The sequence below is a fragment of the Argiope bruennichi genome, chromosome 3, assembly GCF_947563725.1.
Source record: "Argiope bruennichi chromosome 3, qqArgBrue1.1, whole genome shotgun sequence".
In the NCBI taxonomy this organism is placed as follows: domain Eukaryota; kingdom Metazoa; phylum Arthropoda; class Arachnida; order Araneae; family Araneidae; genus Argiope; species Argiope bruennichi.
In genome coordinates, this window is record NC_079153.1 from 29,892,144 (window position 1) to 29,919,750 (window position 27,607).

Below are 27,607 nucleotides of genomic sequence, written 5' to 3' on the forward strand. Positions count from 1 at the left end.
TGTTGGATGGTATGTTCTGGCCTTTTCGTTTTTAATTTTAATTTTAATTTTAATGCTGTTTTTGTTTTTATTGTTATTGTTTTTATTGTATTTTTACTTTGTGGTTATTTTTTTCTAATTTGTTATTTTGTATTTCCTTTCTGTTAAAATGGTATATCTCTTGAGCATAATTTCAGGGGATTTTCGGGTCACGAGGAATCATTATTAGACTTATGTCTGTATGTCCTCACAGAAAAAATCCCTTTATTTGAATCCCTGCCTGAGGGTGACCCTTGAAAAAGTCTTCAGGCAAGATTCTTTTTTAATATTTTTTTAATAATTTTTTTGGTTTAATTTTTTATGTGATTTTTGTTATATATATATATATATATATATATATATATATATATATATATATATATATATATATATATATATATATATATATATATATATATATATATATATATATATATATATATATATATATATATATATATATATATATATATATATATATATATATATATATATATATATATATTATTTCGTGTATTTCGGAAACTGCTCTACCAATTTGAATCAAATTTTGTATTTAGATAAAGTTTTTCTTTTTTAGAAAAAAAGAAAGAAAAAAAAAACATGATTTTACACACACACACGTGGGTTCGACTCCCACTTTTTGCTTTAATTTTTACTTATGTATTTATATTTAATATTTTTGATTTTTAATTTTATTTATATAAGTGTTTTTTCTGAAAAAACACGATTTTACACAAATACACACAAAAAAAAAATACATTTTTTAAATAACCATTAGAGCCTTTTTCTATCTGCTCTCATGCTGATAATGTCATATAGTACATCTCGTAAATTTTTGTGCTACTTGCATTGTTTCCATAGGATGGTAACCTACTGGTACTTGAAAATTTTGCGAGATGGAGCTGATGGATGTGAGATAAGGTAAGATTGAACAATATTTATATGTAATTCGTATCTAAATATTTTCTTCAAAAAAAAAAAAAAGATTTTACACACACATAAACACACACACGCACAAAAGAATGGTGAACGAAGCTTAGTTTTCCAGATATTGTTCTCATTAATCAGGCAAATTCAACTCACTACTTTGCTATTTTAAAACCTCAAATAATAATATGCTGGTTAAATCTTTCTCTGTTCTTCTCCTTATGCATTTATGTCATAATTAACAAATAGTAAGATTTAAGTCTCATTATTCCAGATCACACGGGAAAAAAAATTCAAAATTTCCTGCAATTTATTTGAGATATTTTATCTATATTCATTAGAGGAAATGCTTATGTGTATGTATCGGCGCTGCCCAGGGTCGACCACTTGACCTAAAGCTACCAAATTCTCCACAAATACACTTTAGAAGCTGAGTATATATATCAAAAAGCGATTTTTTTAAAAAAAATTCTAATTAATTAAAAAGTGAGCGGAATTTTGATGTTTCCAACCATAGCTTCCAAAAGCATTACAGTACAAATTGATTTTTACATCATTTTCAAATTTTAAAAAATACTCTTTTGATGATACCGATTGATGATCCATGGAATTCACTGTTTCATCGAATAATTAATAGTACGATTTTCTTCCATTTTTGAAAAATAAGGATGAAAGATTCCGCAAATCTTCTGAATAATTGATATGATATAAAATTGATATTGATATGATATGATATTGATATGAAAATAAAAAATAAAATTAGATTACTGAAAAAAAAACAATATACAATTTAAAATAAATTATCCAGACATTTAAGTTTTTAATAGCATTATGCCATGATGTCGATTTCATTTAGTAAACTTTGGAGAATTAGAATTCGAAACACTAGAACTGTGAACTTAAAACTTGAATAATAAGCAATAAAGAAGTTTGAATTGCACTCAAACAAAACAAATATTCACCGCATAGTAGATGATCGCCAAATGCGGCTGTCATAAAGTTTGGATGAAAGCATATTGTTTTAGTTGCATTATTATTTAAATTTCATTAAATCATAACATCCTTTATTTGACTCAAATAAGTATATTTTTTTTTGCTTGAAATCTTTATAAAATCTAATGCATTTTAATTTTCTTAAAAGTTTAAAAAAGTTTTATTTGCAAACCATTTTATACAGTTAAATTTTGAAAGAAATTTGAGAGTACGAAAAGATAAAAATTGAATTTGAGTTTTTCTTAAAAGACTACGCGGCGTAATGAAAGTTCCTTTTTCTGTTTTATGTATGAATTTTCTTTTCATTAACATCAATTTATAATTATACAAGGTTAAAAAAAAAGATTTCCACTACCTAAGGCTTTTAAAAACAAATATTTGGTATTACAACGGAGTACGGTGTGTGACGTAATTCGTGGTCTCTTTATTCATATGTCATAGTGTGAAATTGTAGAAAGAGGAAAAATAACAATGATGACTTTAATTTTTCCTTAAATATTTTCATCAAGGTTACTTATTCGAATACTGATGCGGTGAAAATGGCATGAGTCATCATTGAAGCGTTCATCGTCATCAGGATTTCTTGAAATTTTAATCATATTACTCCATTTATTTTTGTGCATGTGTGATTGTTACTGCTAAAGTTTTAAGAAATTTGAATGTCTTTTTCATAAGTAATTTGAAGAATTCTTTTATTTTGTTACCTTGCATCCAGGATTGTCACCGTATGCAGAAACTTTCGTAATTTTTGCTATATTTCCCATTTAACACAAACATGTGGTTAAAATTACGAATATTCTAAATCGTTCGCCTCAGATTTTTCAGAATTTTTTATATTTTTTATCGTGAATGCTTTCAAGGGAATGCAGCATCTTAGTGTTAAAAAAAAGTTAGGATTTAATGTAACTTCAATTTTAGATTCTTTGTTTTTTGAGATTTTTTTCTAATCTTCCTTATATATGTGTATATATATATATATATAATTAACCAAGAAATATAAGCATTATGAAATTAAAACCTATTATATAAACAATCTAAAACTAAAATTATTTCGGAAAGGAAACCAAATTATTTCAGTAATGAAACTAAATTATTTCGGAATCGAAACTAAAAAATTTTTTCGGAATCAAACAAAAACTAAAAAAAATAAAAAACAGGAAAAGTACCATTGTATTTAGAGAGCGCAAATGAATGATGGAAAAAACAGATGAATCTAGACAATTAGTAATAAATACCTAGTTAAAAGGAAAAAATATAATCAAAATGAAACCAAATAAAATAATAATCCGGCCTGAAGACTTTCTCTCTTTTTTTCAATACTGTTGGACAAAAGTCTGATTCCTCACAGAAAGAATCCCTGCCTGAAGGGGACCCTTGAGAAAGTCTTCAGGCCGGATTCTTATTTTATTTGGTTTCATTTTGAATATATTATTTTTCCTTTATATATATATATATATATTACCACCCCGGGGTTTATAAATCTCTTCAGTTTTCTCATGGTAGTGTAAATTTAAGTGTTTAGGAATCCATTGAATTTTGGAAATTTCCTCCTAAGAAATTCTGTACAAGATTATTTTCTTTGGGAGTTAGTTTCCTAGAAAAAAAATTTATAAGATGATTTAACACCAAGATGATCTCCTAAACGATTGAAAATCGTTCAGTTTTTACATATATAGCACATTTATTCTTTCGTCTTGCAAAGTTATAATTTTTTTACGATTTTTTCTCTGTTCCCCTCTTCCCCCGCGTTATTTTATATTCTTCATATTATGCACAGAATTATTTGATAATTTTTTTTCTTTCTTTCAAATTAACAGGAAAATTCAAATATTACCAGATAATATAATATGATTATTACAACATATTGCTTCCGAAGACTCCTGCCGATAATCAGATTATTTTCAATGTAAAAATACATTGTGGTAATGGTTTACAATGAAATTTGTGCTATTAATGTTTACTTACACTTAAATTTAATATATAAAATACTTATACAAGAAAAAAATTAATATATAAGAAAAAATTATGATAAATTTTAAGAACAATTTAGATATTCAGTAAATAAAAAATTAATTACTGACTATGAATAAACTCTCAGCTTTCTTGAAGAAAATTTCTAAACGGTGGAAAAAAAATTGGAAATGAAGTGAAATAAATGTCCCTTTAAACATTTAAAAAAATCATTTTTTTCCTAGCAATCAATTTAATTATAGTTTAATTAAGTTTCAGAGAGCACAATTCATTTCTTTGATTAACTTCAAATTAATTTAATTAATAAATATAATACAAAATTAGTTGTGGAAGTGGGTGACGTGTTGTAGAGCGGAACTTTATAGATGAAATTCCATTATATCTTTTGTGGTATTTTAAAATTCTTTTCATGTTGTGTTAGCAATACTATATTATATTATATCGTATACAATAAATACACCAAGGTGTATTATAAATATACAAAATTTAAAAAAATTATCTTTACTAATATTTAAAAAAAAGGTATTTGTGTGTTGTCTTTCTATGGGACAAATTATTTGATTTAGAGTTGCAGATTTGGTACAAATGTACTTTTGGGGTGAGAATGTGCACCTCAGCTTTCAAATGTTTAATTCCTCAAAAATTATACGAAATATTGGTGTTTTATAGCCATAAATTCCAAAAACATTTTTAAATACTAAATATTGTTTTTTTAATGATGCCAAATTAATTCTACAGTAATTTTTTATGCCAAATTTTGACAATTTAAAGAATATTTTTTGCATAATATTCAACAATTGATTTCATAGTAGAAACGAAATTCAATTCCCCTTCATTATTTCATTAAATATTTCATTCCGTGGTTTATTCCATAGATATAATCTAAGCAAGAAAGATTCTTCTAATTAACTGTACATTTACATGAGGAATCAGAAAATGAAATGAATTACCCAAAAGATAATTTATAATTTGAAACTGGTTAACCAGGCATATAAATATGTAATGGCTCTGTGGTGACAGACTATGGGATTTCATTAAGATAGTTCATGTGCAGAATAAATAAAACAGCTATTTAAAAAATAAAAAAATAAAACTTTGATGGCTCTTATTATTTGATGTTTAAAATATTCTATTTGGAAAATAATGAACCTCAAGTTATGCACGAAAGATTTAATAGAAATCAAATACAACCAATATTCCTGAGAAACTAATCGTTGACAAAGTCGACAAATATTACAATAAATAAATTGACTATAATATAAAATTTGATTGATTTTTTTTGTTTTTTATTTATGTAATTTCTGTAAAGCAATCTATAAAGCCAGAGGAAAAATTTATCTTTTAAATCCTGTTTAAAATCCTGTTCAAAATAATATTCTTTTGATATATGTTTGATAGTATTTTTTATGTGCGTTCCCATTTAGTAATACATAAAATTATTTTAAATGTTCATAAAGATAAATTGATGGGAAAAAGAATTAAAATTTTTTTCTTCTTTTGTAGAAATAGATAATTTATCGAACTTTTTACTAATTTACTTAAAAATGACATACTTTATTAAAAACATTGTAACAGATATGCTCCTTTTTATACTTGAACGTAATTATTTCGTAAGGCATTCGTTAATATTTCCATAATTACTATCTTCTGATAAACAGTTTAGTACGACATACAGACACACAAACAAACAAAAAGATAAGAAAACATATTTGCATGAAATCAAGTTTCTCTCTTATTTTTATTCTTATCCATTTCCTCCAGTGTTTTAGTTTGTTCCAGTAGAATTTACATTTGTCCTAAATAAATGTTGTCCCCGTTGTTTTGCAGAACACAAAATTCAAGATGTTGTTCCATCCTTTCATTTCACAAAAATACATTACTGTGTCAAATTTTGCATACAACATAATTGTTTGCATTCTAATGTCACAATACAGATTACATTTAATCGCATGTTTGATTGTGTCAGATACGTATAAAAGAAAGAAAAAAAAACAAAGAAAGGAAAAGTTATAAAGCATTGCTCAACTTTTGCATTTCGTTTTTTGTTGATAGAGTAAATATGAAAGAAAGTTGGGGAAATTTCTTAAAATTACTGGACGGAAAAAGCAGCTATTACTGAATCTCACAAAACTTAACATTGATGGTACTTGAATTCGATATCAAATATTTTTTGATTTTTAAATATATTCAATGCGAATTCATATACATTAACTGATATATTGGGTGGCTGCATTAATTGTAGCTCAATAGCTAATCTCTGAATCATTAGAAGCAAGCATATTCTTCGAATTAAGAAAATGATTTCATGATTTTAAGATTATGAATTAATGAGAAATAAATATTAAAACTCAGACCACCTCTGGAATAGTTTAAAATCAGCTAAAGTAATGATGTTCAAAGCTTTAGAATTCGGACAGTTTTACTTGTCGATGAGAAATTTTTTTACTAAATAGGGCTAATAAGAACGAGGAACCGTATAAAAGTTTAAGACTTCATTATTTTTTTAGAAATACATTTATAAAAAATATAAAATAAAAAGCTTTGGGTTATTTCTAGCATTTTTTACTTAAAGTATATGGTTATTTCTGGAGGCATAAAAATTAGATATTGGACCAAGATTAGAGTGTATATAAACACACAAAAATATTTTTAAGCAGACAGCATTAGATAGACACAATTGAAACTCTCCGTTAGAAAAGATTTTCAGTATTTCTTATTATATGTTAATTCTAAACGTTTTTTATTATCTTGTTTTCATTTTTGCAATTATATAATATCAAAAATATTTGATTAGTAAGTAAAATAACTATCAAGTAAAATGACTTTATGTGTCACCATTTTTAGAAATTTTACTTTATCTATGAATCGCCTAAATTCAGCAAGACATTATTAATCAACATAAAACCTAATATTTTAAGCAAGTAAAGTTTGAATAAAATCAAGTATAATTCAAATATACTAAATACAAAAATATAAATTCTTGAATATAGTTAGAATGTGCATAAAAACCAACGATAGCATCATACTTTTGCTTTGATAAGGAAGATGAGTGTGAAAATCTCCTAAGTGTATCTCATTAAAAGCTAGAAATTAACAAAATATATGCATTAAGGTATAAAGCATAATTAATTAGATGAAAAAATAAAAGCATAATAACTTTAACGGATTTATTTTGATGTTGAGCAAGAAGTGAATTTTACGAGTAACTGTTGGTGGTAAATACGTATTTCCTCCCTTCTTTTTCATTTTTTTTCAGAATCAAAAGATATTTTTAAAATATTATTATAAATTAAGCATATTATTTAACTGCTGTTTAGTGTTTAATTTTTCCAATAATCGAGAAACACTGTTCGAAAAATACTATACAAATTGTGGAATATTTTCTATATTAATGGCTTAAAATATATGTATGAAGCGATATAATATTTTTATAAAACTGTTACTATAGAATGGGCTGTATTTTAGGAATTTTTTTTCAGCGTTATAAATTTATGTGCATAAATTATGGGCCATTCTTATTAAAGCATCAAAATGGAAATGCTGGAAAAAGACATACACATATAACTAAAATTCCAGAGAATAAAAAGGAGCATGATTAATTAATACAGAGTTGTTATAATTAAAGTGAAAGTGTTTGAGGAACACTAGAAAAAATATTATTTGGAGTATGTTAACGAAACTTGATATTTGTAATATTGATATCATGGAGAAACAAATTATGCAATAAAAAAAGTCAGCCCAATTTTTTCGATAGGTGGCATTATTTTATTGATGCTACTTTGTAAACTAAATTATAGTATATTTTTCTTTGTTAAAAGATATGAAGTGAATTACTGCCATATGTGCTCAAAATGTGAGCCCCCAAATTCAATCGAATGCAAGACAATGTGATCCATAGTAATACCTTATGTTTCCAGGTGAATGTCCAGGACATACATTTAATGATGCATTAAATCTAATGCAAGATAATGTGATCCATAGTAGTACCTTATGTTTCCAGGTGAATGTCCAGGACGTGCATTTAATGATACATTTTGAATCAATAACAAAATTATGTTTTTCAGGGATCTTCTTTTAAATATCTCCACTATTAGGTCACAAGAATAGAAATCAGATGAGCAGGGTGGCCAAGCATCTCGGACATATTTGCTAATCATGCGATCTTATCCAAAAGTTTTGGGAAGCAATTTTTAAACAGACTGTGAAACATGAACTGGGTTCTATTCAGCGTAAGTGTTGAATTTAGATATTTTCTTCCTTGTAAAGCAGATATCATATAATTTTTCTATAATTTTACTGTAAGTTGTGCCTGTAATGATATACCTTGTATTAGCCCTGTTGTTAACAGGTTTTCGAAAAAAAATTAGACCGATAATAAAGTCAGAAATTGCACCACACCAAAATTAACAAGTCTTAAATGCAAAGGTTTTCTAAATATAGCATGCGAGTTGGATGAGCAAATATTCTACAATTACGTGTGTTAACTTATCCTCATAAAGTGAAAGGCATATCAATAATTCATGAAATCTTTCGAATCCATGATTTGTCATCTTCAATTTTATAAAGAATGAAGCTGCAAAAATCATTTCTTTGTTGTGAATCACCGGTTTGCAAGAGCTGCTTTGCTTTAATTTTATATGAATAGTGCCGTAAAATGGACAGTGACAAATGTACACAGATCGACCATGACAAAGTCTTTGCTGCAGCTGTATTGATAAAGTCTTTGCTGCAGTTGTATTGATAAAATCTTTGCTACAGTTGTATTGATAAAGTCTTTGCTACACTTCTAGAGCTTACATGTCGCTGATTTACAGATAATGAAGCAATTGCAACCCTAATTTCTTCCACAACTTCCTGATTCACAGAGTTTCATCTTCTAGTTCCAGGACTAAAATTTTCAAATTTACTAATCATTTTTCTCAAGTCAGTCATAGATATGATCTTTTTCTAAAACATATTTAAAGCGAAGATATTCTTTTAAAACGACAGTATAATTGATATTACTTTAGTAAAAACATTTTCCCAGCCAAGTATCTTCTATCGTTGACACAGTCACTGTTTCAGTTTAAAGCTGTTTTTATTACCTTTATAAGCAAAATGTTCATTAAATTGAAATGACAAATTAAGCATTTTGACATAATTAAGAAAGAAAAATAGCTTTAAGAAATTGTAAAGCCATATACTGAAAAAAATTGAACTAATTTTTTTGTGTTATGTTATTTATTTCTTCAATGTGTAAATATTTCAAATACCAAATTTTTCAACATACTCCAAATTTTTTTTCCCAAGTTTTCTTCTAAGTCCCTTCAAACATTTGTACTTTAATTATAACCATCTTGTATATTTATTTGAAGCTTGTTAAAGACATTTTTTTATACGTGCAAAAACATTTTATTAGTATTGAACTAATGATTCATCACAGTTCTGCTAAGCCAACTGCACACTCTTTCCTGTACAGTTACTACTACGTTTATTAGAGTACTGTTAAAAAAATTGAAGAACTATGTAAAATGATATAATTGTACAAAGCATTTTCATAACGAAGTTTCCTAAAACTTAACAAAGAAGATTTTTCATGAAAAAATTATTATATTTATAGCAGAGAAAGAGACCATATTTAGAGTGAATTCTGAGAAAAATCTTTCTCTTTATTTACTTCTGGCCTTGAAACATTTTTTTAACATTGTCGTCGTACTATTTCCTATTTGGAATAATTTTAGCTGCTCTGTGAATGAAGCTTCCGTTTCCTCTTTCTGTATTGATTAGGACCACATGTTTTTCTAGAAAATTGCTCGAAAATATCTATATTAACAAACAAAAATATTTATTAAACAAATATAAATGCATAAATTATTTGCTGAAATCGAAGAATAGAGCGATAAATAAAGACACACACTTTTTATATAGTGAACAAAATCTTCACATAAATATCATTTATGTATGTTGCAGTTAAAAAGCACCTAATGATTTCGATAATAAGAAGAAAGTTAAATTTTTACCGACTCTTTGTGCAACAATGAATGTGACTCTTAAACGTAAATCTTTAAGTATTAACTCTAAAAAAAGTAATGAGGTATGCATAATTGTTTTTAGTAAGAAAATAATGGGGAAAAACTGCAATATACATTCTTAGGTAATGAAATTTTTATGTATCAAATATTAGGTAGATTTCTGTAAGAAGAATTTCTTACAGAAATCTTCCTAATCAAATATTAGGAAGATTTCTGTAAGAAAATCCAAAACCACCTTTTGTTCAAAAGCATGCGTATAACGCTTTGCCCATGTTATATTGTGAACAGGTTAACTTGCGTAATTTTGCTTGGATTTTAATTGGTTTGGAATATGTTATCAGAAATGTAAAAATCTCGGACGATATCGTAAATGGCCTATCTAGTTCGAAGGGAGTAGAAATTGTGGAGGGTTAAAATTTTCCTTTCAATATAAGTTTCTTAATATTGAAGATAGAAAAATAACTCCAATTAGCCACATTAGCGCCTCATTAAGACGAACAACTTTTGTGTTTGAAGTCTTTCGATAACTGCTATATCTTAGAAGACAGGGGCTGAAAGTAATTTTGAAGGTTTAATTGAATGTTGACGAACATCAACGGTATATGCTGCCAGATAGTAATTTAGATGTAAAAGAATCTACTTTTGCCTTCCAGCTTGTTGAGAGGAATTACTTTCTTGGATTGGATCCAGAATTTTACTTAAATTCTATTCAACTTTAGATTTCTTACAGTGAAAATGGCTTTCAAACTGAAACCTATAAGTGTTAATCCTAAGAAAAATGAGTTATGCATAATTGTTTTCAATAAAAAAATGATGGGAAACATAGCAATGCACATTTTTAGGATAATAAAATTTCTCTAAATCAAAATTTCTAAATGCCCAATATTTTTTTCTTGTTGATGTTCGATTTTATTTGATAAGAAATAATAGTTGAGTTAGCTCAAGAATTTTATATTCCATTCGAAACTTTTTTTTCCAATTCGAAGCATGAAGAAAAATTCGAAATTCGAGAAAGTCTCGGCTAATCGCGGAGTTATGGCCTTTTTCTGCATAATATTTTATACCCATGTAGAGAAAGAATGAGCTGAAAGAAAAAAAAAAAAATGAGCCGTAATCCTAACTTTGCGAATATACTATATCATAATCTAAATCCTCGTTCCTTCCTTTTGAAATCGAATGCGTAACTTCGATAACACACCAAAAGCGGAACTGACTCAAACCGCTTTACCTCAAACCGACCTCTTACCCATCTTGTCTTACCTTTCGCCGACATTCACTTTCACCACACAACCTTGCGAAACGAATGGTTTTTATTGGTTAATTTACGTTTTCCTTTTTCGAAACTCTCCGCTCTCTGCTGACCTAGCTGTGCGAGGGAGGGGGGAAACTTGAAAAGGGGGGAAATTGTTAAGTCCGTTTGAAAGAAAGAAATGAAGTGTTAAGTTTTTTTAGGGGATGGATGCTGTCAAATGCGGTTGCGGATAACGGAGAAATGTGTAAACCCAGAATGGACAATTGGACGTCATTTAAAGAGCATGCATTGATTTACTCAACCTCTTTTTAATGGAAGCCCGATTCAGTTCCAGTCGCAGAACGGATTAGAAGGACATTTCTATAGGATGAATTGCAAAATTGTTTTAAGATTATTAAGTATGTATTTTTTTATTTATTTACTTTAATAATTAAGTTCTAATTCATTCAATTATTGATTTTAATAAACATAGTTAAAAAAAGCACCATTCAAGGTTTTTCATGACGAAAAAGATTTTCAAATGCAATAATTATTATTCTATATTTAATTTTGAGAAATATTATATTATATTTGATAGTTAAAATTAAATTTGTTTATTTTTTTATATTATCGATATTATATTTGATTATTATATTATATTATTGATATTATGTTTGATTATTATATTATATATATATATATATATATATATATATATATTGTATTTGATTATTATGTAAATTCAAAATATTATATTTATGCATTATTATTGTTCCCTAGCTAATTACATCATTTTAGTAAAATTCTTATTCAATGTATTAGTATTAAATTGTTCAATGTATTAGTAATAGTTTATCCAATACATTAATATTTGTTTATTCGAAGTTATTTTTCATTACGATGTTTTTTAAATTCCAATTATATAATACAATATAATATTATTAAGTTTTTTATGCAAGGATTGCAGAAATATAAATAGTTTTCAAGGAGTCAATAGTCAATGATTATCCTTGAATGCCGATCGTGATTTAATAATATCAAATTCAATCCAAAATGTAAATATGTAGGCAATTCTCCCGATATTAGCCATTCCATGATTGATAGGGGAAAAGTTCAAAGACTTTTCAGCCATATTATTTCAAAAATCGAGATTATTTTCAGTAGTGGAAACTCTCTGTAATATTGCGCATGCGCTAGGAAACGTTTATTTCATTAAAATAGGAGTAAGATGAAATTTGAATCAGGAGATACTTATATCTTATTTAGGAATATAGTAAATCTCAATTATCAGTGGAATAAAACAGCACAGAAATCATGAATTATTCTCTAAAATTGAACGAGTCATATGAACAATAAATATGCATATTGTGGATTAAAATGATTTGGTTTTTAATTTTTTAATTTTTTTTTTTTCAAAATGAGAAGTGGAAAAAAAACAGACGAAACCTCATGCAACGGTCGTTGTCAAGGCTTAGCAAAGAAATCTAAAAATGCTCTCATCTTACTCACTACATATCACCCCTACATGGGATAAAATCGTACAAAAGTCATAGTCTCGGTATCCTGAAGTAATAGACGATTATGCACAAGGATGTTCATCAAGGTTTCACTTTATTTGAAAACATAAAATTAATTTTATTCTGCATTTGTGGTATATATTTATACGTAATTGAAAAATTAACTGTGTACAGTAAACTTACTAATAATATATACATATAAATAAATATATATATTTTTTAATAAATTCCTTTGAAGCCGAATCTAACCATTCAATTCGATTTTTAATAGCATATTTGTTTGTCTTTCTCACCGACATGTTTATTCATTAACATGAGCAACCATATAGGAATTTCAAATAATTGCTTTCTTCCCCGTGATCTGGGCGTCCCGTGTTCGAATCCCGGTTCCGGCATGGTTGTTCTCCATCAGTGTTTTATCTGTGAGGTGTGTGAATGTGCCCCCCCTGTAAAAAGGGGTTGTGCAAGCGAATGTGTGTGTTTCATCTTCATATGAGCTAGAAGTCAGACTTCTGCCCTCGGGTGCTCAGGGTTCTTTACCCTCAGAAGCTACTGCACCCCCTTTCGATGGTAACACGGACACGACATCATCATCAAATAATTGCATCAATTAATCACTCTTCTTTTAAAAGCGACACATTACCACTTTCATCAAGATCGTCCGCTTAATGAATACAGCGAATACTATCTCATATTATACAATAAAAAAATATTCTTCTGCAAAATTTCTGATTTTATCGAATCCAAATGACGAATGGAAGTGTAATATAATAGTTACTGCAAGATTTTAAAAGGTTATTTTATTGCAAAATTATTTTTTTAATGAACTAATCTTAAATGTTTTTTTAAACATTTAAGTTCTGATAGCGATAGAATGATATTTTAAATTTTATCTTCCTCTTAATTGCTGCTAGAAACAGAAATTAATTCACAATCTATTTATTTCCTTCCTATTAACGTGCTGCATGTTCTAGTGATATTGCATCAAACAAAACTAAAGTAGCATATTTAAAACAATATGATAGAAAAATTCTCGAGTTTAATAAGCAGGGTAGTTTTAAAATAGTGTCATTAAAATGGAAGAAATAATTACAGGAAAAGTATCTCCGTTTGTGCATTATATACAAATTTAAAGTATTATGATTTTAATTAAAACATTAATGCGCTGTTATGAGTCATTATGAATATTTTTTTTTTCATACCATAGTACATTTAAGGGTTTATAGTTCTTAAGATTAGAGGATAAAGGAATTAAATCCAATGTTAAGTAAAATGAAATTATGTTTTATCTAAAAGTTAATTACTTGTTATCATGTTAATAAAGGATAATGTAGTTTTTTACTATTACTATTCATATTTAAGCATTTCACTTTGAAGAAAAATGATGGCTTTTTAGGGATGGACTTCGTGATTTTTTTCAGAGGTATGATAACCAAAATTGCATCTGAGAGGAGCATAATGTGCATTTAAACGAGAATTCTCCCGCTGACTTTGTTTACATTTACGACGATTGCAATGAAAGAGTGGTTCATTTTATTAAGAGATTATATAGGATGCCCCAAGAAAGCGAACAAACGTTTATTTTCCTAAACATTACACCTACAATATGTATCTCTTCAGATATATTGAACACTTTATTTAAATAAGATGTTCGAATGTATGAAAATATAGAGTGTTCATTAATTATTGTCGGGGTTTCCGTACCTCATAACTTTCGAATAAAAAATATTACGCAAAAACCGATTACGTATTCGTACATTACAACTCAAAGAATTTTATTAATGATATTAAAGTGTAAAGCTTGCACAATTTGCACTTTGCAATTTTATTAAACCAAACCAATTATTTTATTAAACCAAAGAATTTTAGTAAACCAAATGCGCAAAGATCGCATTGTTGCCGAGTAAAATTCTTTGAGTTGTAATTTACGAATACGTAATCGGTTTTTGCGTAATATTTCTTATTCGAAAGTTATGAGGTACGGAAACCCCGACAATAATTAATGAACACCCTGTATTTTGGAAATAAAAAATTGAAATTAAAAAGTAAAAAAAAAAAAAATGTTTTTATACAGTTCTCATAATGTAAAATTTTCAAAAAGCAAGATATATATTTTTTTTACATTCTTTGTTGTCCGCACAAAGTTACACACTTCTATCAACCAAATTTGCTGATTTTAAAATTTAGCTAGAAATATTTATTATATTCAAATTTTGTTATAAACATACATTACATCGAAATTTGAGAACTGAAATATTTTAGATATTTCAAAGAGCTAGTGGAATACCAAAAAAGAAAAGATGATGATGCAATTATGTATGTGATATTAAACTTTTTGAATTTTTTTAAGAATGACACCATTTAGTAATGAGGAATATTTCAAAATGTATATTTATACTTCATATACTTTATGCTGTTATATTGTATGCTTAATGTATATTGTATGTCCTAAATATAGAAGAATACTAACATAGTTTTCCTAGTTTTCAATATTCTTCAAGAAAGTTTATTTACAGAGAATTTTAGCAATTTTAAATCACAACGTTAGAGAAACAAACATTTTGGATTATTTATTTTCCCGGTTAGCCTCATGCTTGTTAGTATAAGAATAGTTAATTCAGAACCATTATTCCAGAAAGGGCATTGCACAGAATACTTCTACGTAATTATTGAAATCCATAAGTATTCACGGGCAGCTGCAATCAGATAAAGATCAGCGATAAATTTTAATACTAAGTCCCGCTTCAAATGGATCAAATCTTTCTTCTTTATGCATTTTAATTTGTTCAGGCAAATTTAATTGGGATAGAATCAAAAACGACTACTTTTCAAATGAAAGAAGAAAAAAAATCTTCATACAAGAAACTCATCGTCAGTAACAATTTTCTGTAAATGCGTAATGGGGCATTTTTAGAAACTCTTTGATTCATCCCGTTTTGTACAACAGTATGCTGATTGGTGAATGATATATTTAATTAGTTTTGTATGGCATCGTCTCTGAACTCTTTGGCCTTTGTTAGAACTTCTACAGATGTAGCCGCAAATAAATGGCGTTCCTTCTCACCACACATCAGCTATAAGACGATGGTTGGATGCTGAATTACTTCCATAAAATACTTCCAGTAGAAGCAGCAGATTTTGGCAGAAGAATGCAAGAAGCTAACTTTGATGGCCAAGTGTTTGAATTGGATCACGCGTACGCAAGCATTATTAGAAGAAAGCTACTTTATGACTTTATATAAAATACTTCCAGTAGAAGCAGCAGATTTTGGCAGAAGAATGCAAGAAGCTAACTTTGATGGCCAAGTGTTTGAGTTGGATCACGCGTACGCAAGCATTATTAGAAGAAAGCTACTTTACGACTTTATATAAATGTCGAAGGTGTTCATTTTGAAAAAGTTTTTTAAGCATTTCAATTAATATATTATTTGATCAATTTTCAAAATTTAATGAGAATTAATAAATGCATCATATGCATTATGATTTCGCTCTTTTAATTAGCGATATTATTTTATACGGTGATATAATTCCTGTAAGAAAAATAATGGAAGACTCGCTCAAATGCCAATTTTGAGGAATGGAAAAATCGTTCAAATCCATAAAATTTCCTTTTAATAGCTCAGCAAGTTTTACAGATTGAAAAATGATATTTCATCTGCTAATTGTTTCTCTGGGTAATAAAACAAGAAAATATGCCACAAAGATATTTAAATAAAAAGAAATAGCATTTCATTTTTAATACTGCTTATACATTTAATGGAGAATATGACCAATGAGAAACTAAGTGTTTATGTGATTTTATTATTTATAATATTTTGTTTTTATTTAATTACTTTATTTGTATTTTTGTTTCTTTGTATATGTATTCATACAGTAAAGATTAATACTGAACATAGATGGCGCAGTATGCGCTAACCCATATGTATGTTTGGAATGTGGGGGAAGCGCACTTAAGCTGTTTTTGTAATCACTTCTCCCTGAGAGTTGGTGTGAAACTGGTGCAAGTAGGCACCGCTCGCTCTTTTGTTAGCGGCAAAAAGAAGTATTCGTTCGTTCTTTGTTAGCGGCAATTTCTACTTTAATTGTATATAGTATTATGTGTTACCTTATATATGTGAAGTCATCGTCCATGTGTTGTTATATGTGTGTGTGTGTGCAAAATAAATAAGAAAAGACAAGAAAGCATCTTTCCTTGGCTTAAATACACTCAACCAGCTCTACATATAAAATTGGAGGCACCGACGAGATGTCAGCATGAGAAACAGATAAGTTTCTTTCATTTGTTTCTTATTATTATTGATTATTAGTTTGATGTTTTTAAAGAGAAGAACATCTGAAGAGTTAATAAGAAGTTCTCGAATTGCGAGCGAACATAATTTTCTTTAGTTTCGGTTCCGTTTCGCAAACGATTTGTTATATAATTTCTTTTCAACATGGACGATCCGAAAAGATATAAGGAACACATAACGCAAATTAATGTCGCAAGAGGCAAGGTTAAGGCCTCCTTAACTAGATTAGAACATTCTGCAGATGAATTAGAATCAAAAAATGAAGTAGTGATTCGTTTGCAGAGGTTAGAAGAAATTTTGAAAGAATTCGAAAGATTAGATTCAGAATTAACTGTTGAGGATTCTGAAATAGAGGAATTCGAAAATAGATATTTTTCCTTGAAATTAAAGTTTCAAAATAAAATTGATGTTTTTAATACATCACAATTTACTTCTGTTGTAACACAAAATTCATCAGTTCAATCTATTTCGAATTTTCGTTTGCCAAAACTTACTATTCCAGTGTTTTCTGGTAAATTTGAAGATTGGATGAACTTTAAGGATTTATTTGTATCCACAGTTCATTCGCAGATTTCACTAAGCAATAGCCAAAAATTTCAATATCTAAAGGGTTTGTTGTCTGATGAACCCGCTTCTTTAATTAAGCACATACCGTTGTCCAATGATTCCTATGAAGAAGCATGGGGAAAATTAATGGACAGGTATGATAAGAAGAAGAAAATTATTAATGCATTAATCAAAACATTTTTGGAACAAAAAGGCATCTCTCAAGCCAATTCAACGAATTTGCGAAATATAGTTGACACGAGTGATGAGGTTTTGAGAGGGTTAAAATCTTTAGGAGAAGAGGCATCTAGCAGAGATCCATGGCTGATTAATTTGTTATTGCAAAAATTAGATCCTGAAACAAGAAGACTTTGGTCCGTGAAAACTTCAGAAATAGAATTTTCTACGTGGGAAGAATTCTTGGAATTTTTAAATACCAGATGTTCATCTCTTGAATTAATGGTTTATAATGAATCTGATGCTAAAATTCCTACTAAGTCTAATTTTGTTGCATGTGAAAATATTCAAAGAAATAAAAGTGATAAAAATTGTTTGAAATGTTCGGGAATGCATAAATTGTTTAAGTGTATTAAATTTAGAAATATGGATTTGAATGCTCGGAAGAATTTTGTAAAGCGAAACTATCTTTGCTTTTTATGTTTGAATTCTCATAAAATTAAGGATTGCACTAATAGCCATTTAAAGTGTACCATATGTAAAGGAAACCATAATTCACTCTTGCATGAAGATGTTAAAAGGGTAGTAAATAGTGCACGTGTTTCAGAATCCGAACCCGAACCTAACGATCAAACCCCAAAACACCCCTCCGAAGACGACATCCGCCAAGGGGGAGAAACGCAACGCAATAAATCAGTGGAACCTCAAAGGCTTGTTAGTTCTAGCACATGTCTAAACAACTCCAAATTTATAACCTTCCTTCCCACGGCAAAGGTTTTACTGTATAATAGTGGGGGTGATTCTTTCTTATTCAGAGCTTTACTAGATAGTGGTTCGGAGTCCAGTTTTGTCAGTGAAAATGTAATAAATATTTTAGGACTAAAAAGAAAGAATGCTAGAGTGTCTCTAAGTGGGATAAGTGGGGTTCAAGCAGGAACCACACGTGGCTCAGTTAATTTAAAAATTGGGTCAAGATTTAGTGAAGAATGTTTGACAGTTAATGCTTTTATTTTAAATAAGGTTACTTCTCAAATCCCAGTTGAGAATATTAACATTAAAGAGTTAGATTATTTGAAGGGGATCCCTCTATCAGATGAAGATTTTTCAAGGCCATCAGTATGTGATATAATTTTAGGTTCTGATTGCTTTTTCTCAATCCTTCGTAATGGAAAAATCAGTGGGTCTGAAGGACAACCAATTGCGCAAAGCACAATATTTGGATGGGTTGTCGCAGGTCAGATTCGAAGAGATTCTATTTCATCATTGTACACACAATCGCATCTGATTTCCGTTGAAAATGATTGTAACATTGATTCTATTTTGCAAAAATTTTGGCAAATGGAAGAGTTGCCGGATAAAAAGTTTCTTATGTCAGATGAAGAAGAATTTTGTGAAAATCATTTTAAATCGACTTACAGAATAAATGATAAGGGTCGATTTGTTGTAAGATTACCTGTTTATAAGGACATTAATCAGTTAGGAGATACAAAGGGAATGGCTATTTCTAGGCTTCTAGCTATGGAAAGGAAATTTAAGTTTAACTCAGAATTTGAAATGGAATACAAGAGTTTTATGAGAGAATATGAAGAATTGGGGCATATGTCACCTAATAAAGATTTTGATTCTTCTAAACCGGATTACTTTCTTCCTCATCATGCTGTGCAAAAGAAAGACAGTATTACAACCAAACTTCGAGTTGTGTTTGATGGATCCTGGAAACCGCCTAACTTTAATTCGTTGAATTCAATGTTGGGGGTAGGAAAATTATTGCAACCAGATATATTTACTATTCTTGTCAGATTCAGACTAAATAAAGTTGCTTTCACTTCCGATATAAAGCAAATGTATAGACACATTTTAATTGATTCAGAAGATCAAAATTTGCAAAAAATAGTGTGGAGAAATTCACCTGATTCCACTATTAAGGAATACAAACTTTCTACTGTAACTTATGGAACTTCATCCGCTCCATTTTTAGCTACTAGATGTTTACATCAAATAGGCTTGGATTCTCAAATTATAAATCCTGAAATATCTAAAATAATTCAAAATTCCTTTTATATGGATGACTTGATGGCTGGAGCAAAATCTAATGAAGAAGCAATCGCGTTAATTCAAAAATTGTCGGAAATTCTAGATGTCCGAGGATTTCACTTAAGAAAGTGGCGTTCTAATTCTCCACATGTCTTAAATAATTTAGCTGAATGCCTGAGTGCCAAGGAATCTAATGTGGAAATTCATCCCGAAAACTGTTCTAAAACTCTTGGACTTATTTGGAACTCTTTAACTGACTGCTTTGTTTTTAAAATTGACTTTAATTTTGAGAATGAAATCACCAAAAGATCTTTTCTGTCACAATCAGCAAGGCTATTTGATCCTTTGGGTTTTCTTTCACTCTGCACAATATTAATAAAAATCTTTTATAAGCAGTTATGGTTGCTGAAACTTGATTGGGACAGTGCCTTACCGGAACATTTTGCAGTTAAGTGGCGTAAATTCAAAAAGGAATTTCAGCAAATATGTCACATTTCTATTCCGAGATGGCTTCTAACTACAGAAAAGGAAATTACTCTTCATGGATTTTCGGATGCATCGGAATCAGCATATGCCTGTGTAATTTATGCTGTTCAAAGAGCTGATAATGGTGTTACTAAAGTCACTATTTTAGCAGCTAAAAGCAAGGTAGCTCCGCTAAAGCCTGTATCCATTCCACGGTTAGAGTTAAATGGAGCTCTCCTGTTAGCCCGATTATTATCTGTTCTAATTAAAACTTTTAATGATCATGTTATTAATATATATGCTTGGACAGATTCTCAAGTTGTTCTTTCCTGGTTGTCTTCACCTCCTCGAAATTGGAAGCCCTTTGTTGCCAACAGGACTTCAGAGATCTTGGACCTCATCCCTCAAAATAGATGGAGGTATGTACCGTCAAAGGAAAATCCAGCAGATATAGGATCCAGAGGTTTGTCTCCTAAGGATCTGCCAGACTGTCGTCTATGGTGGGAGGGCCCTACTTTCCTAACATCATCAGAGGCTGACTGGCCAAAGCAACCAGTATTCAAAAACAATGACTCTGTCCTTAAGGAAAAGAAAAAAACTGCATGTGTATTTGCTGCAATTTTGAAAAATGACTTAATAGATTCATTAATTGATAAATACTCGTCATATACTAAGTTAATTAATGTATTATGCTTTTGTATTAGATTTATAAATAATTGTAAAACTGGTAAAGTTAATAATTCTACAGGTATAATTGGACCTATAACTTCAAAGGAAAGAATTTTTGCTCGTAATATTATTGTAAAATATGTTCAAACTGTATTTTTTGATGCTGAAATCAATTGTATAAGGTCAAACCAACCAATGCCAAAGAAAAGCCCACTATCAGCACTTTGTCCATTCCTTGATAAGGACGGGTTGCTCAGAGTGGGAGGGCGTCTTCAAAATGCATCTTTGCAGTATAATGCAAAACATCCTATCATATTACCTAACCAGCATAAATTAAGTATTCTGATTGTACAATATTTTCATATTTTAACTTTGCATGCATGTGGTAATTTGTTAATGGGTATTTTACGCCAAACATTTTGGATATTAAATGTTAAAAGAATAGTTAGAAAATGTGTATTAAATTGTGTTGTATGTTGTAGATTTAGAAGTAATATGTCAAAACAAAAAATGGGAGATCTTCCTGAGGGACGAGGGACTCTCAACAGACCATTTTTTGTCTGTGGTATTGATTATGCAGGTCCAATTTCTATATTGAAACACCGAGGCAGAGGAGCCAAAACAACGAAAGGTTATATGGTTGTATTTGTATGCTTTGCTACGAAGGCTTTACATTTAGAATTGGTTACGGATTACACGTCCGATTCCTTTATTGCTGCATTGAAACGTTTTTGCTCAAGAAGGAGCACACCTAAACATATTCATTCGGACAATGGGACTAATTTTTTAGGAGCTAAAAGGAAGTTCAAAGATTTATACAACCATTTATCTAAAATTAATCTAGATCAAAAGGTTTCGTATTTTCTTTCTCAACAGGAAATTGAATGGCATACTATCCCTCCTTTGAGTCCGCATTTTGGTGGACTCTGGGAAGCTGGTGTAAAATCGGTAAAATTTCACTTAAAGCGAGTTTTAGGAAATTCAAATTTAACTTTATACTTTATTAACTCAAATAGAGGCGATATTAAACTCAAGACCCCTAGTTAGTGTAGATAATGATGATGTAGATAACTTAAATGTTCTAACACCATCTCATTTTGTAATTGGAGATGTAATTAATAGTCCACCTGAGACACTGGAAGTGTCTACACTTTCATTGAGGAAGCGCTGGGATATTGTCCAAAAAATGAAATTAAATTTTTGGAAAAGATGGCATATCGATTGTTTGAGCTCGTTACAAAATAGGAGAAAATGGAAAAATTGTTATCCAAACATTAAAATCGGTGATATTGCAATTATTAAAGAAGACAATATTCCCCCAGCAACATGGCCTCTTGGTAAGGTTGTAGCTATACATCCTGGTAAGGATGGGGCCATAAGAGTAGTTACATTAAAAACTTTGAAAGGGCTTTTTAAAAGGTCTATAGTTAAACTGTGTATCTTACCTGTGATGCTTTCTTGTCTTTTCTTATTTATTTTGCACACACACATATAACAACACATGGACGATGACTTCACATATATAAGGTAACACATAATACTATATACAATTAAAGTAGAAATTGCCGCTAACAAAGAGCGAACGAATACTTCTTTTTGCCGCTAACAAAAGAGCGAGCGGTGCCTACTTGCACCAGTTTCACACCAACTCTCAGGGAGAAGTGATTACAAAAACAGCTTAAGTGCGCTTCCCCCACATTCCAAACATACATATGGGTTAGCGCATACTGCGCCATCTATGTTCAGTATTAATCTTTACTGTATGAATACATATACAAAGAAACAAAAATACAAATAAAGTAATTAAATAAAAACAAAATATTATAAATAATAAAATCACATAAACACTAAGCAATTAAGTCTACATAATTAAAAGCTACAATTAATTAAAATCTTGAATATCTATTGATTTCTTTTTAATATGATAATATTTATAATCAGGTCTACTATCTGCAAATTGTGTTATGCGCCATGTATTAAGCAAATGTTCAAAATACTCTATAGGACAGACTGTTGGGCCTAGAACTGCCAAAGTTGGGCCATAGTGATTTCTTGAGTCGTAGATGCTCAATAAGTAATAGATTTTAAAAATTTATATCATATTTTTAATTAAAAATTATTAAACGTTTTAACTTTTTTTTTCTCAGTAACTATATTCGTATTAGTGTAACTAAAACCCTTTTTACACCATTTTAAAATATAAGTTTTTTTTAGTGATACCAATTTTATTTTCAAATGTTTGTTTTTTTATATAATTTTAATGATATTTTAAGTGCATTTATAAAGCTAATTTTTATTTTTTTTAATTACTGGATCTCTACTAATCGGTATATCAACAATATTTTTATTATAATTTTAATTTTAAAGCTTTGGTTGGACATGTTTTACTCTTGGTGCAAGCAATTCGCTTTGAGACCCCGGGAAAAACCCCTTGCCCATCGGCGGACGATACTTGCGTCAGCATCACCTCTTGTCCCGTTGCCTTGACCGGATTCCGGAAGGGGGAGCCCCCCAAGGTCTGTGGATGGAAGAAGGAAATACCCCTCGTTTGCTGCCCGCAGGACAACGAGGATGACAATGAACCGCCGACAACAAGAAGGAAATCTGGAATGATCAGCTCTATTAGCGCAGAAGGTAGGAACAGATTACAGATATTCAGATTTATGCATTTTTTTAAAACTCGAAAACTGATCTGCTGTAATTCAAAATTGCATTTTACCTAAAAAAAATAATTAATCACTTCTTTAATAAACTTTGAGTTTGCTAAATGTTACTTATACTGATTATTTTGAACTTTCAGTTTACAAATGTTACATTAAAAGTATTTATTCAAGACGCGTACAAAATTATCAATTAAATTTATCAATTAAAATTATGATTAAAATTTAATTCATAAATTTATTTCACCTAAAGAAATTAATAAAATATTTGTCACTTCTTTCATAAGTTTTGAGCAAGCTAAATGTAAATAATCATTGTTTTGAACTGTTGGTTTACAAATGTTGCATACCAAATCTTTGTTCAAGATGTGTACAAAATCATCAATTAAATTTATTAATTAAAATTATCATTTAAATTTGTTTTCAAAACAGTTAAATGCAAATAGAATGGGTGAGTCAAAAGTCCTAAGTGATTTAAAATATCAATGCTCGGCCGCATTAACCGAGCGTCGGTATTTCAAGACCGAGAAAGATATACTTGGAAACTTTAAAACGGGAGGTCTTACCCCACTTTTCATGCTTTCCAGGTGTTGCTCCTTCCAATTACCGGTCGATGGTGATTAGTCTAGATGAGCAGCATTTTCGCTAATATGAAAAAATTCAAAAAATGGATTGAACTGTGGATTGCCTCAAAAGGCGCATCATTTTCTCGAAATGGTACTCGAAAAATTTCAAAGAAATTAGGAAAAGTAGTAGCTAGCAATCGACATTATTTTGATCATGAATAGACAAATACTATTTAAGAGTAAAACATCAATTTTTTGGGGGAAAAGCGGTGGCAGCACAACTGTATATCTGATACATGCATTATTATACAAGGGAATTAAATGATCATGACTGATTGATCAGTAAGTTAAATAGTAAAAGATATTTTTCAGGTTGTGGCTTTAGAGATGTAAACCCTCGACCACTTGAAGCGGAAAGTAATCGTGAATCAACGGATGATCAACCTGTCGACATAGAACCCCGAAATGTCGAAGAATCCACCAGTCACATTCCTCCCACTTTTCCAGATTTTTCCTTCACATTTCCCGTTATGTCTGCTGTAGGGGGAGTGCCGACTCCTCACAAATGGCCTTGGATGGTGAGTACGAAAGCTACCAAATTTTCTGAGTTTAACTCCGACTGCTGTAGAAGATGGGTGAGCACTGATTTGGAACAAACAGTGCTCACCCACAGACTAGAAACCGTTCCAAAAACTAGATCACCCCAAATTATATGGGCATCTGGTCAAATAACAACTGACACTAGTAGCAGTACTTGCACATTTAAATTATTTAGAAAAATCAATGAACCAGTTGCCCAGACCAAACACTTTTCGGGTTTTACAAATTGTTTTTTCATGTAGAAAATCATCACCTCGATATCAAGAGTCCATTACCTTCCACCACGATTCATTTTTGAGATAGATTAGAAAAAAATTTCATAGTACATTATCTATGAGAAAATAGTGTGCCAAAGTTCGCCAACAAAAACCACTGAACCAATTTCGATAATTTTGGCGTCACATGAGAGCTCATGATTTCAAGAGGCCATCAAAAGTCGCATGAGTTACATATCTTCCATTTTCAAAGAGAAACAAATGAAAAAAAGAATGAAACTTTACTATATATATTTAAGGAAAAATATTGCAACATAGTTCATCAGCTCCAAAATCGATTTCAAAACATTTTACTTCAGATGAATGCTCACAGCTCCTCATCACATCATCATTTTTTTTCCTTTGAAATATAGCAAACCAATCAGAATGGTCTATTGTTATTATGCAACATTTTCTTATATTACTGTTGCTATTTTTTATTATACTTTTTGTAATAAGATGTACTTAAACACGGTAGGTTTAAATACAATTATTACAATACAATTGATGAAATATATCCTATTAAAAAGAAGAAAATTCTATTTTAAATTATGACTACGGTATGACAATGGTAAATGTATGTGAAAACTGTGGTCATTAGCTACACTTGCAAAATGGCGAAATCAATTGGCTTCAAAAATTGGTAAAATTGCACCAGTTCTTGAATTTGGGCCTTCAGACTTAAGTTTTATTTTGCAATATCACACAAAAAACAGAAGTGCAAGAAATAGATGGCTCTTGATGAGTTATGAACTTTTATGCACGAAATTGAAATCGTCAAAAACAATACATTAGATATTTTATTTAGTGATAGTGACCGGCAAACTTGGTTATAGATTCTCTAAGCAGAGTGAAGTAATTCTTTTGAAATTTCTCTCGGAAAAAGAAGGTATTTGAGAGAAGAGCCTCTTTTTTTACATGAAATTCAAGTGACAATTGGTTGCTAAAATTGGCAAGTTTATAAGCAAAAAAGTTGTGATGTTACCATTATTCAAGAAAATAGAGAGACCATCTAATAATAGCAAAAGCAAGTGAGAAACCCTTCAAATGATGATTTTTTAAAAATGAAATCAACTTATTTTTTAAAAGCTTTAAATGAGCGCTTGTGCAATAAGAATAAAAAAGTGAACAACTCACGACATTTTTATCCAATATGAGATGAATTATAAAGAAGAAAGATGACGAAACTATGTAAGAGTTGTCTAAACTCTTTAGACAACTCTTAAGGTAATGTTTATATTGGTAGCCTGCACTTAATGATAAGATCATTAGAAATTTTTTAAATCTATCTCACTTGTTTTTGACTGTATTTTATACCATTTCTGACCTAGTTTAATCGATTTTAATACTTAATTATTTAATTGTAAAATTTAGAAGAACTAATTATATAATAGGTCGTTTTGAAATATTATTTTTATTTATTCTATAATAGGTACAATATTCGGATAAAACTAATTTGTCATTAGAACGAAAAAAAAGTATATTTTGGAGAATACTTTTATGCTAATGCTAATTCTAAATGGAAAAAAAGCAAAATAAACAGCCATGAAATAGTATAACCATTAATAGTTAATTTAGTGTTGCAAAATTATAGAGTTTAACAGTTAAAATTTGTAAAAAGCGTAGTTTAATAAATTTATTTAAATTAAAAATATTTTAATATATTTTGAGGTGCTGCTAATTTTTGATTTGATGTGTCTGCCACAACTTTTAATTACTGAAATGCATTTTGATGTCCATTAGCTTTATTATTTCTTAATTTTACATAAAACGCAAATCTGTAATCAACAAATTAGAATAAACTAAATTTTGCTTTATTAAACTTACACGTTGGCAACTAATGTAAAAAAATGCTTTCAAAATACAAAAAGTTAAAAGTTGATCTGTAAAATGGCTTGATATAAATATATATATAAATAATTAAGCTTATTTTTTTGTAAGATTAAATGGTACACTGCATTATTAATTGGTCTATTTCTTATAGGTGGCCATATTTAATAGCAACAAGCAAAAGCAACTATGTGGTGGAGCCGTCATCGATGACCGACATGTCTTAACAGCTTCTCATTGTTTCGCAGGCAGAAGGTACGGTGGCAACATTATATACATATATATGAATGCCTCTTCAGTTATAATATTTTTAACGAAAAACTACTTTTGTGTAGAAAATTATAATATTAAAATTGTTGTATAGATTAAAATTTTAATGATCTAATTTTAATTAAAAGTAGAATATTAGTCCAACATGACGACTTTTAAAAATCTACGATAGCTAATTTTTTTCAGGAGTTTCAGGAGGATATTTGCTTATTAATATTGCGAAACTTGTTTACAAATGCTGAATGTAGTAAAGGAAGATTGTTTGGCCGACTACATAGCTTAGATTCATACACAGCTAAACCACTACTTTAAGACCAATAAATGCACTTCCAAGAGATATATTAAAAGAGAATTTTAAAAGAATATATTGTGGTAAGGTAGTTCAAAACATAAAAATACTTTGTTAATTTCTAATTTATTGACTATTTAGTTAATTTTTGTACATTGTAAATGCACTGCATGTTACACGGTTTTCTATATCAAACTCTATCTAAAATCGATGTTCCAACACAGAATTCAATCCTTATACTTTTAAGAATGTTACAGTTAGGAAGAAAAAAAATGGGATTTCCCCTT

At 29.4% G+C, this 27,607-nt stretch overlaps 1 protein-coding gene across 1 annotated transcript in view; it reads left to right on the forward strand.

Annotated features, from left to right (window-relative positions):
- Positions 1 to 11,360: 11,360 nt before the first annotated feature.
- LOC129962679 (clotting factor G beta subunit-like) overlaps positions 11,361 to 27,607 on the forward strand; it is a 28,145-nt gene continuing 11,898 nt past the window's right edge. The window contains exons 1-4 of the mRNA XM_056076586.1: positions 11,361 to 11,573; positions 23,219 to 23,485; positions 24,450 to 24,655; positions 26,916 to 27,016. Coding sequence (XP_055932561.1) covers positions 11,543 to 11,573; positions 23,219 to 23,485; positions 24,450 to 24,655; positions 26,916 to 27,016 — 605 coding nt within the window. The 5' untranslated portion in view covers positions 11,361 to 11,542. The remainder of the gene's footprint in view (positions 11,574 to 23,218; positions 23,486 to 24,449; positions 24,656 to 26,915; positions 27,017 to 27,607) is intronic.